The following is a 15,754-nucleotide window of genomic DNA, read 5'->3' as shown; positions in this document are numbered from 1 at the left end:
CTACCGCTTCGTCGAGGTTGCTTAAACCTTTAAGAATTTTGTAAATCCCAAAATTATACGAGTCCAAGTCATTCTTAAACCGCATTTTTCAAAATATTTTGAACATTGGCCTTCAACTGAATTATATAAATGTCCTTCACGCTTTCAAACACTGCGTCCCGTTGACATTGACCTTTCCAACTGTGATGACGAAGAAGGTGCTATGATTATAAACTTATGCAAGATGCTACGATCTCACCGCATTCTGCTACACACCAACCTTTACAGGAATATAATAATGATATATAATAATGGAAAACTGCATGGGATAGTTGTGTGTGGCGTGGTGTCCTATAGGTCACCACAGCTTAGGGCTACCACAACCAAAAATGTCAATGAGACCTGCTGGGTTTGGGTGGAATGAATCACAAATACGCAGAGCAGGTTGTGTGAGTAGAATATGTAGGAAGGAAAGAGATCTGGCTGAGCAACCAGCTTCACAATGGAATTTACAGTTATAAATAATGCATCAAGCAGTGATATGAAACGAGAAATTACGGACATAAAGGTCCATTGGGATCGGCTTTACAAATACTATAAAAAATTAATGCTCATTATTAACATGTTGCGTACAACTACAAATACTATACATAAATGTGTAACCTACTATAAAATGTATCGTATTTGTAATGAAGTAGAGAGTTTACTTTTTAGTACCCAAAACTTTGGAAGTAATCTCCGGTCCCTTGAATTTGTTCATCAATTTATCCAATTAACACGGTTGCAAAATGACAGCAAGTGAGCGAGGAAAGTCATCACCATCAAATTACCACCAAACCACATAATCCTTGGCAGTAAACACTTATTACCCTTGACGTCGTTGACGTTAGGGAGCGGAGATGAATATTCAAAGTCTAATCCGAAGTCTAATAGTCTTCTTCCTGATAGTAAATTGTAAATGGTCGTTAAATCTTCCATCATCACTCACCACATTTTATGCCAAATTTAGATGTTCGCTTCAAAACGTTAACCTAATGTTTACGTCTAATCCAAGATTGGAAGTGAAAATTGTACTCCTTCATGACACCCTTAACTATGCATAGTATTAGTGTTCCACCAATACCAATGATAATCCTAAGAATCTCAGAGGCATTCCCTGTGCAAGCTCGTAAATGAGGAATATTGTTCGACCGTAATGCATTCTTTCTATTCGTTTATTCAACTCACAAAATAATAAATATATGTCTTACACAACAAAATACTCGTGTCACAATATTTTCATGAAAACTTTGTTTGATATTTATAAAGTCCGGGGCACTTTTATGCCCATATACATAACTATTTACTAATTAAATTATTCACAAAGTTTTATACAGCCCTTCGCCAGCGATATAATCAATTACAGGGTCAGGCACTACATATCGGACAGATTCATGTCTCCTTAAGGCACGACGAATTCTGGTGGAAGATATTTCATTTGATAACCATTCTTGTACCACGTGGATGTTTGCCTAGAAGTGAAAAACACGTAGTAATTGAACTATTATCCTCGTAAAATAAATGTGAAGCCTCGTGTGTGCATGCAGTTAAGTACGCACATATATAAATAAGTAACTTTATATAAAGCTGTGGTAAGTATGCAAGAAAGAAAGGAACAAGAACCACGTGTGCTTTCTATGAGACGGGATACTGCTCATAAATCTCCAAATAGATTTTTTTTAATGAACAGAGGAGGAATAAATTACTCGAATAGGTACGTCATCTTCCTTCGAAGAGAAATAAATAGCTTCTTCTTACCCGATGTTCGTGTAAAATATCGCAGTTGTAAATTGATCTATAAGGGTCATTTCCTTCCCTAAAGGTGAAGAAGAATGAAAGGTAAAATTATTGAAAATTATGAAATTTCACTTAAAGCTACTAGCTTTTAATCATGCATACATATGTACATACAATTAAATATGTAAGAACATTGGTGAAACATAGCCGCATTTTGGTTGTGTCAGTTGGCTATTTGAGTCGACTTTGGAAACGGAATCGTATAATAGCAATTCACTATTTACTTACCTAGAAATGACTACTAGTCCGTAATCCTGAGCCAATGTCAGGGTCTAATGAGAAAAATAGAAAAGAAAGTTGGGGATAAAGTTATTAGATTACGTAACACGCGATTGCAACGCATTGCAACATATAAGAATACACAACTGCACTCAATTTCTGATATTACTTTTGCGTCCTCCTGCCCACTTTCTCTGAGGGTTCTATTCTATCTGTCTGTCAGTTCAGAACAACTCGCGGTTTCATGCCAGAGTGTAATTGGAAAGCTCGAAGGACGAATTCTGTTGGATGATTCCTGCCACTCATGAATTTCTTATCCAGTCCCCACGACCACGAAAGAGGAAATGTAGCATCTTTCAAATTTACATCACGCATACCAGAGCAGCCAAGTAAAATGGACCGAGCATGGAATACGCATTTTCTCTTCTAAAATTTAGCGATTCTCAAATTCCCCAACCTTATAATATTGTAATATCTAATATTGTGTAGATATATACGCGAGCAGGAAGCAACACGATTATTTACAGCTGGACAGTAGTATGCACTAGATAAGTTTCATCTTCTTACTCATGAGTCCCTATAATCCCTACGATGATGAACTTGAGCTCAATCTTCTCCCTTGTTGCGTAACTACATGCTCGCCCTCGGTTTCATTCCGCTACATCAAAGAGCTGATTTATTTTCTTAACAAATGCTAAACTCAAGTGCATTTGACTATCCGTGGGCTAAATAAAGTTCTGTTCATTAAAAAATGTCCATGTACATATATATTGATTGCGAGCTATCATCCTACAGCTCTAGTAAGCCCAGTTTAGTATTTACTTCCAGATAGCTATTTATTTATGTTTGGAGGATAAATTAGATAACTTAGCTCGGAGTATACCTAATAAATTATTGGCGTGCTCAAAAATGAATATGCGGACATAAAGGACAACTTTCACATGCATAGAGTTAAAATAAATCCAATTTCCGGGATGAAATCCACTTCAGCCCATTCTCATTCTTCATGAATGGAATCATTATTGTACATGCATAATTGAAGATCTATATATGTGGGGTCTATGTTTGGCTCCCCTCTTTTACCGAACTATAAGAAATCCCCGTGCTGTAAACGCAGTTGTGTAGTTCTAACAAAATTATGATTTACATGTTAAAACTAATATTCTCTGCATACTAATGAGAGAGATCTGTACTGGTGAGAGTAGTTTTATATACAACTCTGCGGTGATGAGTAATGATCGTCAGAAATACAGTAAATTGTGAAATATGAAAAGGATGATGATGGTTGAAAAGGAAAGTCATCCATTCATTTCGCAGTAAGTAGTAAACCATCTTTCATTAGGCGTGGTGAATAGAAATTCCAACCAAACAAGATGGGACAACTAATCAACGGAAAATATTGCTTTTCAAGTAAAATTCCTTACATCCTCTTCAGTCCATAGTCCAGGCGTATTGAACGTCTCCAGCACATCTGCTCCGCAAACTAATTTACAACTAATGGAACTATGATTCTGTGGATCGGGCATCCAAGGGTCTTTCTCTCCTAGACTCCCATCAAGGTAAGCGTTGAGACGATTCTGCGAAAAACAGCAGAGACGAAAATTAGAATTACTTCAAAGACTTATTACGCAGAAATCATTCGAGTCCTACACTGATTGATTAGGATGACAAATTTGCATGGTACGACTTCGATGCTACAACAAATTACTGATTTGGTACTAATTATTTTCATGCATATCCAAATAATGCTAAATTTTAATTTACCTGATGATAATCAACTACTGCTCGTGTTCTGGTCCACTGCGTATTATGGGCTGCCTCCCACGATGATAGCTTTACCCAACTGTTATGCTCCAATGCTAATTTTGTCATTTCTATACGGTGCTTTCCTGCGACAAGGTCCTACACAAAAAGAAATAATGTTGTACTAAATCAATCAAGTCAAGTCCAGCGAAGCATACAATTTTTATTTATTCCAAATCACCTTTTTCCCATAAGCGTCATGCACTGGAGACAAAACTCCTCCGACTACACTGAATTTTCCGGTTTTTGTGAGAAAATCCCTAGCCAATTCTGTAACAAGTATAAGACAATCAGTCACACCAAAAAAAACTTAGTCCATTATTATATAAATTTTTAAATGATTAAATTTTAGTTGCCTAAACATAAACTTTCTCACCCATAATTCTAAGATGCATAATTGTTGGGGGGTTGAACGAACCTACGCCCAGCAACAGCACTGATTGCTTGACCATTTGTACAATCGGTATCATGAAAAATAGCTATGCAGATCTGAAATAGCAATCAAATTAAATAATTATTTAGGAGAAAGTAAAATGTGTAATTAAATAGAAGTCCTATGCATCATAATAACATTTACAAACTAGAATTAAGCTAAACTTACAAGGTAGAATATTAGGATATGATTCAATACCTCTTGTCCGGTGTTGGCGTCCCAATATTGAATATATTGATTAAACAAACTAATTCTCAGAAGTGGAAATGCGAGAGAAAGTTAGATTCATGAATCCGTGTGCTTAGCTGGGCTCTCCCGCTGCTGTCCAGTCCGAATCTCAGTTCTCCACTCACAGTTTCTCCAAAAATCTGGTGAGGGAGCAACTTTCTCTCTCATAGGACTTTCTCTAGGAAGTTCCACGATCTCCGTCGACGGGCGTGGGGTGCGTTACAACAAAAAGCAGATCGTTGACTGGTTGATAATTTGAATCATGGTTATCAAAACCTTTTATTTCCAGGTCATAGTAAAAACTTACAATGTCTACACACTATCGAAAACTAACGTCTAATATTATATTAATATGATTGAAACATCTTTAAGCCGATTTGGTAGGTTTGGAAAAAGTTCGCTTTCTTTTTTGTTTTTTCATGGATTGACTGATGCTAACTAGTTGTGGAGCAAACTCGCTGTAAATCTCTACCTGTTCTTCGACCGGAATTGTCGATCTGAGTGAAGGACAATACATACTCAGTATATCCATTGACTTTTGTTGAGATATGGTTAGTATTAAAATTATTTTTGTACCTGTAAGTTTTCATTAAATCCACATTTTTAACTTCGTCGCCCGTGAGGAACTTCCATGTTTTCAATTTCCGCAACTGCCAATCTTCTAACGTGTGAGAAACATCCTCTATCCCTTTTAAATCCCAAAGGTGCCATTTTGCAGTCCATGGTCTTGGGTTAAGCTTTATCTGTAGTTTTTAATAACGCGAGAGATTTCATTATTGATCTCGTCTCGATAACTTTGAATGCTGACTCGAAATACCTTCAATGGATTAATAGGAACTGGAGCATCAGGATTTTTGACCTCTGGAGTCATGTCAAAAGGAAACGTTGAATACTCAAGGGGTGCATCTCGAAGATATCGCAAATTGTCGTCCAGTCTCTTTTCTAATCTAAGGCAAGTGATATTTTGAATAGTTGGGTTGTAAAGGTCATAACAAATCTCAATTCCTAGGAAAAATTAATTATCAGATTTATTTTACGTTGTTCATACAAGACCAAAAACTATAAGTAAATATGTTAAATAAATCGAATTACCCATTCCATCCACAACATTTCTCAGTGTAAAGTTCGACTTTAGACCGGTGAATTCCCTCTGCATACAAATTCCTACAAATGTAGTTGTCTTACCAGGAGCATTTACATCAGAGACAGTTACGCTCATGATGCTCCCTGCAAGTTATTGAATCGGATTATTAGTAGAACATTTAAAATTTAGTTTCTAAGAATGACAAGTTTTCTTACCAACATAAAACTCGGGAATATCAACCTGCGAACGCCTATGCAACATGTCCAACCTCTCTAATTTTTCCTTTATTCGATTTCTAAACTTGAGATTGGGATCGGGAAGAAATTCTGGGTAGACGTATCGAAATGGCGTAAATGTGTCCTCAAGCTCCCTTTGTGCAGTTTGTCTGGTTCGAGGATTTGAGCTTTCTTTAACGTCGCTGTTATTATGACTGGATTCTAGTTGACTGTTGCTGGTGGTCACCTCTTCTGATGGTTCTAGAGACACTTTGGCACTGGTGGACAGCGATGGTGACCCAGGTTGTACTTGGAACAATTTGTTGGAAGAGGAAGAACATCTCACTTTATGAATAAATAAGATAATTTATGTTCGAAAATCTATATATACAAACAGATATTTATATTTTGTATTACCTTGGGCCTGTAAGCACGATGGATAAGCATTTAAGGCTAGCCGCACCAGTGTTTTATATCCGGCCAACATTGTCCTTCCTAAGGAAAAGTTGAAGTTTAATCAAACTACCAAAATTTGGAATTTGTAAAGCGACAGTTTTACCAATCATTTAATGTTTACCGATGTGAATTCGTTTATTGTCACAATTTATGTCAGAATGTCTTTGTTCAGGTTATGGTATGAAATAAATATCATTTTGTAAACAACAGTATTTAATTAATAAATAATTCCAAACTAAAAATTTCAAGAGATTTTATGTAATGAAAATGCGAGTGCAATTGCAAAGACAAATCGTGCAACTCCGGTTCAGTTTTGATGCCCGCAAAATATCGGTCAGTATTTAGAAGAGAATTCTATTCTTTGTCTCCCACCGACTCCCATGAAAATGAAACCCATAGTTTTGCATGGGTTGAAATTATTGGCTCTCAAAAGCAGATTAAAGTTTATGTTTGGATTTTATTCTCAAGTTTGATTTTATTTTATGTCTCTTTTACTCCAACAATGATACAAAAGTATAAAAATATTATTGTATTTGTTCAATGCGTCTGAATTGTTCTTAGGTATTCACGACAATTATGTCGACACGACATGTTATTAATTAACTAAAGAATGGGTAACTTTAATAAATGATCTCTAATGGAAAGACACCGCGGTGAGAGGATACAATTGGGAAGAATGTAAGCGTTTTTGTGTAAAGGAAGGGGCATCACAGCTTGTTGTTTTTTATACTTGCACTTTTAAGTGATCTACAAGTAGTGGAGACCGGCTGGGGCGGCGTACGCTCCGTAAGCCTTTTATTTGAATAAGCAAAAATTAATTTTATGATACGGAAGTAAATTTCGTGAGTTAGGTAATTGTTAACTTACAGGTGCGAAGGCAGGGACTGCTGCCTTGGCCAAAAGGGGAGCGGTATACGCAACCTTAAAGAGTAAATCAGTACTTATTTTAACAAAACTTACTGGCGACTTTTAAAAAATAATTTCTTACAGCAGCGGTCTTCACAATTGGAGCATGAGCATAAGGATAAGCCACTGGGTGGGCAGCATACTGTAAATAATTATGTATAGAAAAATTATTATCTAATTGACAACATTTACGAATAAATTCGAATTACTAATGAGTAACGACTTACAGCAATTGGTGCAGCTACTTTAGTCACAACGGGGGCATGGAGAACTGGAGCATGAGCAACCTGCAGTCCATATCCAGGATACTTAATTAGTTAATTGGAGCAACAGAGTAACAATAAATTAAACATGCACACACAGTTACGCGTACTCTTAATTATGAGGATTAAAAGGAAGCGTTAGTGCAATGAATATTTAAGGGTGCGGAAAAGTACCACAGCAGGGGCAGCAAATCCGTGGGTGTAGCCGAGTGGTGCTGGGGCGAACGCTGGGGCAATAACGCCAGCACTCACGGCAGAAGCGACGGCGAGGATGATAACGGCAACCTATGTGTACATTTTGATAATTATGTATTATTACGACGATATTAGGCCTGACAAGAAGAAGTTTTCGAGATGGATCGGTGGTTGGAGTTGACCAAGATGGAAAATGGGAAACTTTTGTTGGAGCGTGTGGGAAAATATTTAAGTTGGTGACTTACGGAGTTCATGATGAAGTTTGACGTAGTAATTGAGTTGAAACTCGAAAAGTTTTTGGAAGTTTTGCAAATGAAACTTGGACTCTGAATGTGAGAATGATTGCAGAGAAATCACTTTATATACTTTTGAGATTTTGATAATAATGATACAGCCGTGAGTAGTGCCTACGTAAGTGTTCTTCTTTAGCTAACTTTTGGAATCTCAATTTACTCTTATTCAGTTTACCATTTGAATCTAGTTACGTACAATTCTTCACGGATTGGCACGTATACCTTTGCATTAGGTTGGCAAAAAAGTGTAGCTGATGGTGTAGCCTTAGCATGTCCAACGTAATATCGTGCACTGGAAATTTCAATTGATCAGTTTTTTGTTACTCGATTGAGTTTGTAATTGGTTAGTTCTTGTATTGCCTTACACATCTTAATATTAACACGAAGTAGAAATCCGGTACCCATTGAATGACTTGGACCTTTATTCAGCACAATGAGTATGCAAGTGGCTTCATAAAAATATATCACTTGGTAATACTATACGAGTTGGTTTTTTGCTGTTTGAACGCACAATTGCAATATTTCCTCAAGATGAATTCAAGTCGCTTCAGGGCTCTTCATACAATGAAAAATATGGATAAAGGGCAAGGACACTATAAGTATGACATGTGGAAATGAAAGAGTGGTCGTCGTTGAGTGATAATGACACAGATTCCATACAGTTAGTTTGCACTTTATGTAGGTGACTTGCTCTTATTAATTAACGAATTGCTAGTTATTGACATTTCACTACACATCTACCTATTCATAGGGCGCATGGTAAAATTCATGTGTTAAAATTTTGTACAGATAATTAGCAAATGAAAATAATTATTTGTATTTAAAAGCTTTCTAAGCCAAAATATTGAACTTCCACGAATCGAATTATAATTATAATTGAAACAATTTGTTTCCATTATATTAAATCGAAGCAATTCAATCCTAAAATTATCAAAGTGTCATCAAATGAAGGAAATCAAGTTTGAAATATTAGGCCAATGCCCATTTTGATTTTCGATTGCCTTCACATACTAATAATTTGATAACTTTGCCCTTACTACTATAGCTGACGGTTATACAATATCAGATAATTAAAGCTGGTTGATTTCAACAAAATTAACATTGTCACCAATTAAGTCAAGGTGTGCATGGAATAATATGCGCACTTAATTCATTTTAATGAAATGTAATGACACTCATTTTCTAAAAAATTTCAGGAGTTTGTGACACAGAATGAAGGTATTGTAGATTTTTCCAAGGTGGGGAGTCTCGTCTAAAATTTGCTAGAAGCTGTGATGTCAGCTCATGATATAGTAAATCCTTGTCAGTTTAATATCAGTGCATCTTACTCATCTTACATATACTCATTTTGCACAAAATGATTCAAGAAAAGAAGTGACAAATAGTCATTCAATTTATAAAGTGAGAATTTTTGTCAGTACAAATTCTGTATTTCTTTAGTATTGGGCACATATTGAAGGAAACTAACGGTCAACAATGGAGATTACTCAAAAATGACTTGAGTAAAATATTAGTATCGGTTTTTTGCTCTATTGAAGAACAAATTTATGACAAAACGTGGTTTCAATTAAAATCGACTATGTCTGTCTAGCCAAACAAGTACACAATCACTTTTATATTTCAGCATTCTCATCATCAACGCTGCGCCTCGTCTCAAGGTTGCATTTCAGCGTGTATCAATAACGCTATACGTAGTCGACAATGTTGAGCGATTGGATTAGGCTGAGCCACATTCGCTCTTCGTCACATAATAGCCTCGTTTGCTAACAAGTATTATTGTGCAGTATCGTTTTGTGATGCGGGGGATGGGACACTTTAATCTTCGTCTTGTCACTGTCAAACGCCCATATCTTCTCTTGGAAAAGTCTAAGCTGTGTGCCTCTCCACCCACAGAAGAATTGGTTCAGCAACAAATTGAGGAAGCTGAGAGACTTTTGCTACATCTTTTCCCATCGCAGGGCTGCAATAGTGTCAGGTACTGAATGGTCTAGAAATACTATTATGAGGCTTTTACGTCACGTTTGCCTTTGGGTTTGGAAATGTGTCACATGAAAAAGACATAACCGATCTTCTCCGTAAATTTTCAACAAACCTTTCCTCTCGCATTATTATAAAATACCAAAACGGTCCAATGGTCTCTATTTAATAACACGCAACTCAAATTGCGAAAAGTTACCTAACTTATGTAGCGTAGGTTGGTCTAGCATAATTCAACTCACGTTCCAGACAATTCGGTCAATAAATAAGCAATAATAAATTAACAGAATAGAACCTCCTATTTTCAAGAGAAAACGTAAGATTTATCTGATACCAAATCACAATAAGTCGTATTTAGTAGGCGTATTTTATATCTATTAACCTCATACGAAGTTCGGTAATTACTATAGAGCAGTTGGTCCAGGAAGTTCTTATTAATCAGAATTTAACATTTCATTTTATGGATATATATATGTATAAATATTTGATATTGATTGTGTGCGATTGATTCCTTATTATTAATCTCATTTCGCACATCAATAATTCATACAAATTTATGATCAGATTGTCGGTTTATATGCGTTGGTTCATACATAATGGTTCGCTAATGGTTAATTTAACGTATTTCAGCTAAATATTTTGATCCAAGCCTTCGCAAAGTATATTTGGTTCAGAAAAAGTTTTGTGACTTCGGTCAGTCTGGTATTGAAGCCATTAAATTAGAACTCAATCCTAAGTATCCCATTATTTGGGGACTTTGAAGTGGTTACGTTTTTGTGTCATAACAATTCGTTCTCCGCCATGAATATGTATGTGCTACATATATCGCATAATATTCGACTAATGTGGGTCCTCAGGGCACTGAATAGCTCTTTCGGAAACGTCACAGATTTTTTTGGTATTCACATATCAAATGTCACATAACGCATTTATTTATTATAATTTATTTTGCAGGTTAAAGTAAATTATATGAAAGTCGTATTTTTCTGGACTGAGGAGATAGCCGACAAGGGCATTACTCCCCCGCCGCCCACTACTTCTCGCCCAGTAAAGAAGACGCAGACAAAGTTTGATATTATTAAAACGAGAGGAATAATAACGATGCAAACTGTCTGAAGCAGATTAAGTCTGATGAATTGCAGTTCACTCGTGGCTTTAATGGACCTTCTTTTGCATTCGGCTCATCAACATTTCAGAATCTTATTCTTTCCCTAGGATTTTGGCTGGCTGGGTGAATGGAGCAATCATCTTTTCCTTCGGCCTAATTTCTCCACAATTTCTCAGAGGAGGAGAGTGTGATGGGTATTAGATTTACTTTTGGTAACGAGGAGAGCGGTTTTGACAGATGCAGCAGTAAAGTGCAAGAATTTACACGGAACATTGAGCCTTATTTTATCCAATGGAGAATGAGACTTGATTTATGTCTAATCGTTTGACCTTATATTATCCTTTTCTCTTCCGCCCTCTCTCCTCCTCGCAGTTTCCCTCCCTCCACTTTCACCCAGTCGCCATCCTCCGCTCTGCTCCAACTTTCTCACAAAATTTATCGAATTCTAGACCTTGAAATTACTTTAATTTGAAATAAAATGAATGGGTGAATTGGCTTCTCCTCCGTATAGCACGCTATGCATATGTACGTATAGGTCGATGGGTCCGCATTATATGCATTTGTACAACTGGTACAACAACCAACTTTCTGGTTCGCATTCTCCTTCTCATCGTCCACCCTTGAAGAAGAAAACAGGAGCATCATGCCGGATTTGGGATAATATAATTCTCTGCGAGAGCTGCTGGACAAAGAATTGCGAGGAATCCGTTTTATTCGCTCGTCCGTCTTATTACTTCTATTCAGCCGCCAGACGGTCGAATTCTCATTCGAATTCATTCCTTGGGAGCTGCAGCGGAGGAGATCATCCTTTTATTATCCTTGCGAGGCTACGTACAAAGACAAAGCTGACTACGCACGAACGGTGAAGATATCCTCGCGGAAAACGCCGAACTTCCTTCCTCTTTTCCACCTAAACTCTATGTTGAATGCCAAGAACAAACATTTTAGCAGCTCAGCCACAAACTCTTCATCCTCCCTTCGTTGTCCTTTCTCTTAAAAGTCCGAATATGTGAAAGAAAGAAAGGAAGAAGAAGAAAGAAAGTCGACGACGGCGGTAAATGCAGATGCATCCGCCACCAAAAGTGAGTCGGTAAGCACTCGAGCAGGGTGAGCAGAGGAGATAGTATAATGATGTCACAGAGGAGCAGTGTTGAAATTCTTTCTGACAGTGTCACGTACCAAGGATTGTAAAAAAAGAAGAAGAGACTGAGAACAAAGTTGGTGGAGGTATTGAGAATGAAATGAGCGACGACCTAAACCAAATCATCCAAGGTCGATGGAAACGATGAGGATTTACATTTGATGAGACTTTTCTGATGAAACCCATTATTACGAACTCGTGGGTGAGCCTACTAGTACAACGACTGATTTTTTGTAAAACCTTGATGGTGAATGAATTGCGGATAAAATATGAGTGTAGTAACCTTGTGATAAATTATTCATTGAATTTTTAAAATTCTCATTAACTTGATTAACTTGTCTGACTAAGTGGTGGACATACTTTTTAGCTAATCGATAATTTAATGTCCAAACCTTACCCAAGATCTTAACCCCTGCACTTATAATCAGAACTTGTGAAGCTATAAAGTGTCTTATATTTCCAGATATTTCTACACCAAAATAACGTATGCAGTAAGAATGAGTTTTTATTTCCACAAATTGCGTCAAGCACTCAGCTTATTCATGGCTTATTCTGACTCAATAATAATAAGTTACTGTCCAAATGGTTAAGGAATTGTGAAAAAGCGAACCCAGCTTTTTGTTCATTTTTTGCTGACCAGGCTGAATCTTGACCATGCTATCGTTATTCTTCATAACTCACCAACTTCGATCTTGGCATACATACACATCAGAAATGTCTGCTTCGAAAAAAGTTTTATCAACGTTTCAATTTTTGATATGTACTCATCTCTAGATTATTAACAAGAGGAGGGTCACATGCATCGAGCCGTCACACTTGAACAGAATAAATCTATTTTTTGTTTTCAAACTTATAAGCGAAGGTCAGGGACATACGTTGATTTATTAAAACATGACAAAAATATAAAAGTGATTGCAAGGTCAATGTTCTAATCAATCAAAGTAAAAAAAAAACTGATTTTAAACATCTCAATGAGAGTACTTAATTACTATAATTACTCACAAAGCACATTAGATTCAGGATTCCATATAGACTGAAGATCCCATATGTACATACATACGTACACACATAACAGCACGAAAGCCAGGTGTGACTCCAAATGCTTCTTGAAGGCATAATATTTGTCAATATTCCAATTACTATTCCAATGCAACGTAAACAATTTCCAAAGTTGTCTCGGATCAGCAAATTGAAAACATGGGCGCTGTCGTGATTGTTGGAGCACTTGGGCGATTGTTTGATCGGTTATTGCAGGAGGCAAAATCTGAGCTCATATGGCTCTGCCTTCTTGGAAGAGACAGGTTAGCTCTAGCCAGAAATAGTTTGAATAAAGCGGATGGCGAGCAAGGAATGTTTGTGACTGAAGAAAATGAATGAAAAATAGGAGTCATTTTGCATGTCTCCTGGAAAGCCCTGCATTTATCAAGGAGAGAGTTGTCTCCTCCATTGTGGTGTGTGTGGGAGAAGCACCAACACACTTTCATTTTATTCCGTGCATGAGTCACTTTATGAATGAGGAAGGAAGGCAAGGAAGAAAGTCGAGTCAATGGCTGGCTGGCTGGCAGTCTGAGAATTGCAGGTTTCGGGTGGGTGGATAGTGGGATGAGAATGAGAAATATTGATTCTGCCTTTGAAATTCGGGGGATACAATAGAAAAACCATTATGGCATCATTTGCTTTCTCGTTTCCCTGAGAGGGATCACTGATAGGTTTCTGAGGTTGATGGAGCTGGTTTGTTTCTTCGAGAAAAGAACATTCTCAAAAGTATATTGATGTCAATTTCTTCCTTTCATGAGTTAAATTACTGGATTCCCAAGGACCGTAATATTTCATGGGAAATCAACTTTTTATACACAATATATTTCCAACCAGGAGGAGTCAAGGTCAGTCGACGAAGGCAACTTTGCAGTTTTTTTATCATCCATCCATCCATTCGTATGTGTACATAGATGGTGACTCCAATTTTTACATAAGCTATGTGGTGATGGCTGGAAGACAAATAAGTTTCTAGAACAAAAACTTTCCCGAAACCATAAAGTGATTAGAAATAGAGCTGTTGGATGAGTGCATACGAATTGAATTTATATTGGACTCAGATAAGTAAGGAAGTGAGGCGGATGAGACGTCGGCATATCGTCAAGTCACGCTGTTGTAGAAAAAGTTTAACTTTTATTGATTTAATGACCCAAGTAATTCAGTCACCAGTAAAAAAAGAGAATAAAAGTGTTTCTGCAAAACTCTTATGAAGTGAAATTTCTCACCAGGGCAAGGCGACTCTCACTTCCATCCAAGAGAATAAACTATCATCCACGAGAAAGTCATTTCATGTCGTGCCCACACTTTAGTGAAACAAACTCAGTCAACCCTCAAGCGAGGCTGGCAAAACCAAACCAACACTTTCAGCCAAGTTTTTTGAAGTGTTCTCTCTCTCTTTCTCTCTCTCCAGGTTATAATCGAACAAATCGAACTTGTAGTTAGTATGAAAAGTTAAATAAAGTTTGGCATATAGGACGATAGGAGAACGCCGGATAGACTGTTTTCTCCTTAATTTCCAAGTACACCAAGAACTCTGCATTGGTGTTGAGACGAGGGCGAGAGACAATCAATCCGACAGCCAACTTCTCAGAAGGTCACATTCAATAATGCCTTTAGAGAAAACCTTGCTTAATTTTTTCTTGGCAAATGCAAATTTCAATTACCATCACTTTTAAAATGAAAACTTTCTGATGAAAGTATACGAGTGATACATATACACACTTTTATATTTATTATCAACGAAAAAAGGCAACTCTTTTTGTCTTCAAAACATAACTTTGCCAGTGTGAATTTCCTAAACACAAGCCATCGTGGATCATGTATTCACTTACTTAGTTCCCACTTGTACAAGGAAATATGGCAAACGTTGAGCCAGTTGACATTGAACCTGGGGAAGAAAATCGAAGAAAGTGGGATTGAATCTTTTTATAATAAAAAATATTCGCCCAAAATTTGCCTCCTTTTAAGAGGATTATAAAGAAAGGGGCATAAAAACGGTTTGATTGGCATGAGTTGGCGTGACACAAAAGAGTTGAGCTATGACTAGACAGACATGAACCAGCAGGGAATCACGGAAGGAGAGTTTTTTGCTACTCGTTTGGGAACGGATTTTATTGTGAATTGAACCATAAATTTTAAGCCGCAACAAATTTTTCAGAGTAATGGCTATCTGTTCAAGCTATGATCGTTTATTATAAACTTGGCATCAATACAAATATATGAACGGGGGGCTTCAGAAGGCGGGCTTGAAAAGTGCATACATGCCATAATCCATGCTTGGATTTTGCAAGAATGTCATTTTTATGGTGTGCTGATTTGCGTGCAATTTCCTAATTCGTGCTAACATAGCCCCTCAACCAAAGATGTCCATCGTAAATAAGTCCAAACTAAGTGTCGAAAAAGTATATATCGTGAGTAAAAAATTCACACTATTCACACACCATGATGACTTCACAGCCGCTTTCACCACTGACCAAGATGAGCTTACGGGAGGAGTAGTAGGCTGGAAATTTCATGACAATAACAATAGAGACTTAGAGATTTTTTGTATTTTTACTTGTACTGTACTGTGACTACAGTACA

The 15,754-nt window shown here is 37.0% G+C and overlaps 3 protein-coding genes across 6 annotated transcripts; all 3 read right to left on the bottom strand.

Moving 5' to 3' along the window:
• Window positions 1–1,175: 1,175 nt before the first annotated feature.
• On the bottom strand, window positions 1,176–4,628 carry LOC110846263 (nicotinamide/nicotinic acid mononucleotide adenylyltransferase 1). 2 transcript variants are annotated; one of them, XM_022092953.2, is made up of 8 exons: window positions 4,469–4,628; window positions 4,214–4,326; window positions 4,019–4,107; window positions 3,799–3,936; window positions 3,459–3,611; window positions 2,044–2,087; window positions 1,777–1,834; window positions 1,176–1,490 (listed from the first exon to the last, which is right to left on the bottom strand). In XM_022092953.2, the coding sequence occupies exons 2-8, from the start codon at window positions 4,305–4,307 to the stop codon at window positions 1,338–1,340; spliced, it is 729 nt and encodes a 242-aa protein (XP_021948645.1). In that variant the 5' UTR covers window positions 4,308–4,326; window positions 4,469–4,628; the 3' UTR covers window positions 1,176–1,337. The 2 variants fall into 2 exon arrangements, with proteins under 2 accessions (XP_021948645.1, XP_021948646.1); XM_022092954.2 differs by having other exon boundaries at window positions 4,439–4,595.
• A 117-nt stretch (window positions 4,629–4,745) lies between these two features.
• Window positions 4,746–6,552, bottom strand: LOC110846239 (39S ribosomal protein L19, mitochondrial). 2 transcript variants are annotated; one of them, XM_022092918.2, is made up of 7 exons: window positions 6,357–6,552; window positions 6,215–6,292; window positions 5,798–6,142; window positions 5,591–5,725; window positions 5,316–5,503; window positions 5,075–5,241; window positions 4,746–4,995 (listed from the first exon to the last, which is right to left on the bottom strand). In XM_022092918.2, exons 1-7 carry the CDS (start codon window positions 6,361–6,363, stop codon window positions 4,866–4,868), a joined length of 1,050 nt encoding a protein of 349 aa, XP_021948610.1. In that variant the 5' UTR covers window positions 6,364–6,552; the 3' UTR covers window positions 4,746–4,865. The 2 variants fall into 2 exon arrangements, with proteins under 2 accessions (XP_021948610.1, XP_021948611.1); XM_022092919.2 differs by having other exon boundaries at window positions 6,375–6,552.
• Window positions 6,553–6,690: 138 nt separating this feature from the next.
• LOC110847529 (cuticle protein 12.5) lies at window positions 6,691–8,015 on the bottom strand. 2 transcript variants are annotated; one of them, XM_022094480.2, is made up of 6 exons: window positions 7,863–8,015; window positions 7,597–7,707; window positions 7,387–7,467; window positions 7,242–7,301; window positions 7,121–7,174; window positions 6,691–7,045 (listed from the first exon to the last, which is right to left on the bottom strand). In XM_022094480.2, exons 1-6 carry the CDS (start codon window positions 7,869–7,871, stop codon window positions 7,001–7,003), a joined length of 360 nt encoding a protein of 119 aa, XP_021950172.1. In that variant the 5' UTR covers window positions 7,872–8,015; the 3' UTR covers window positions 6,691–7,000. The 2 variants fall into 2 exon arrangements, with proteins under 2 accessions (XP_021950172.1, XP_021950173.1); XM_022094481.2 differs by having other exon boundaries at window positions 7,387–7,446.
• Window positions 8,016–15,754: the final 7,739 nt, after the last annotated feature.

This window comes from Folsomia candida, unplaced genomic scaffold, assembly GCF_002217175.1.
Source record: "Folsomia candida strain VU population unplaced genomic scaffold, ASM221717v1 Fcan01_Sc003, whole genome shotgun sequence".
NCBI classification, from domain to species: Eukaryota; Metazoa; Arthropoda; class Collembola; order Entomobryomorpha; family Isotomidae; genus Folsomia; species Folsomia candida.
Note: the sequence above shows the minus strand (reverse complement) of the source record. Positions and strands in the feature narration are given on the sequence as shown.

Excerpts from the sequence above, each read along its gene's own strand:
- LOC110846263 (XM_022092953.2), bottom strand. The coding sequence starts at position 4,307 with ATGATACCGATTGTACAAATGGTCAAGCAATCAGTGCTGTTGCTGGGC. Across the intron at positions 2,088-3,458 it reads GACTATGGACTGAAGAGGAT|ACCCTGACATTGGCTCAGGA; the intron begins GTAAGGAATTTT and ends TTTTCTCATTAG. Across the intron at positions 1,491-1,776 it reads ATATTTTACACGAACATCGG|GCAAACATCCACGTGGTACA; the intron begins GTAAGAAGAAGC and ends TTTCACTTCTAG.
- LOC110846239 (XM_022092918.2), bottom strand. Across the intron at positions 6,143-6,214 it reads ATCGTGCTTACAGGCCCAAG|TGAGATGTTCTTCCTCTTCC; the intron begins GTAATACAAAAT and ends TTATTCATAAAG. Across the intron at positions 5,726-5,797 it reads TATTCCCGAGTTTTATGTTG|GGAGCATCATGAGCGTAACT; the intron begins GTAAGAAAACTT and ends AATAACTTGCAG.
- LOC110847529 (XM_022094480.2), bottom strand. Across the intron at positions 7,468-7,596 it reads GATTTGCTGCCCCTGCTGTG|TATCCTGGATATGGACTGCA; the intron begins GTACTTTTCCGC and ends TAACTAATTAAG. Across the intron at positions 7,302-7,386 it reads AAGTAGCTGCACCAATTGCT|TATGCTGCCCACCCAGTGGC; the intron begins GTAAGTCGTTAC and ends AATTATTTACAG.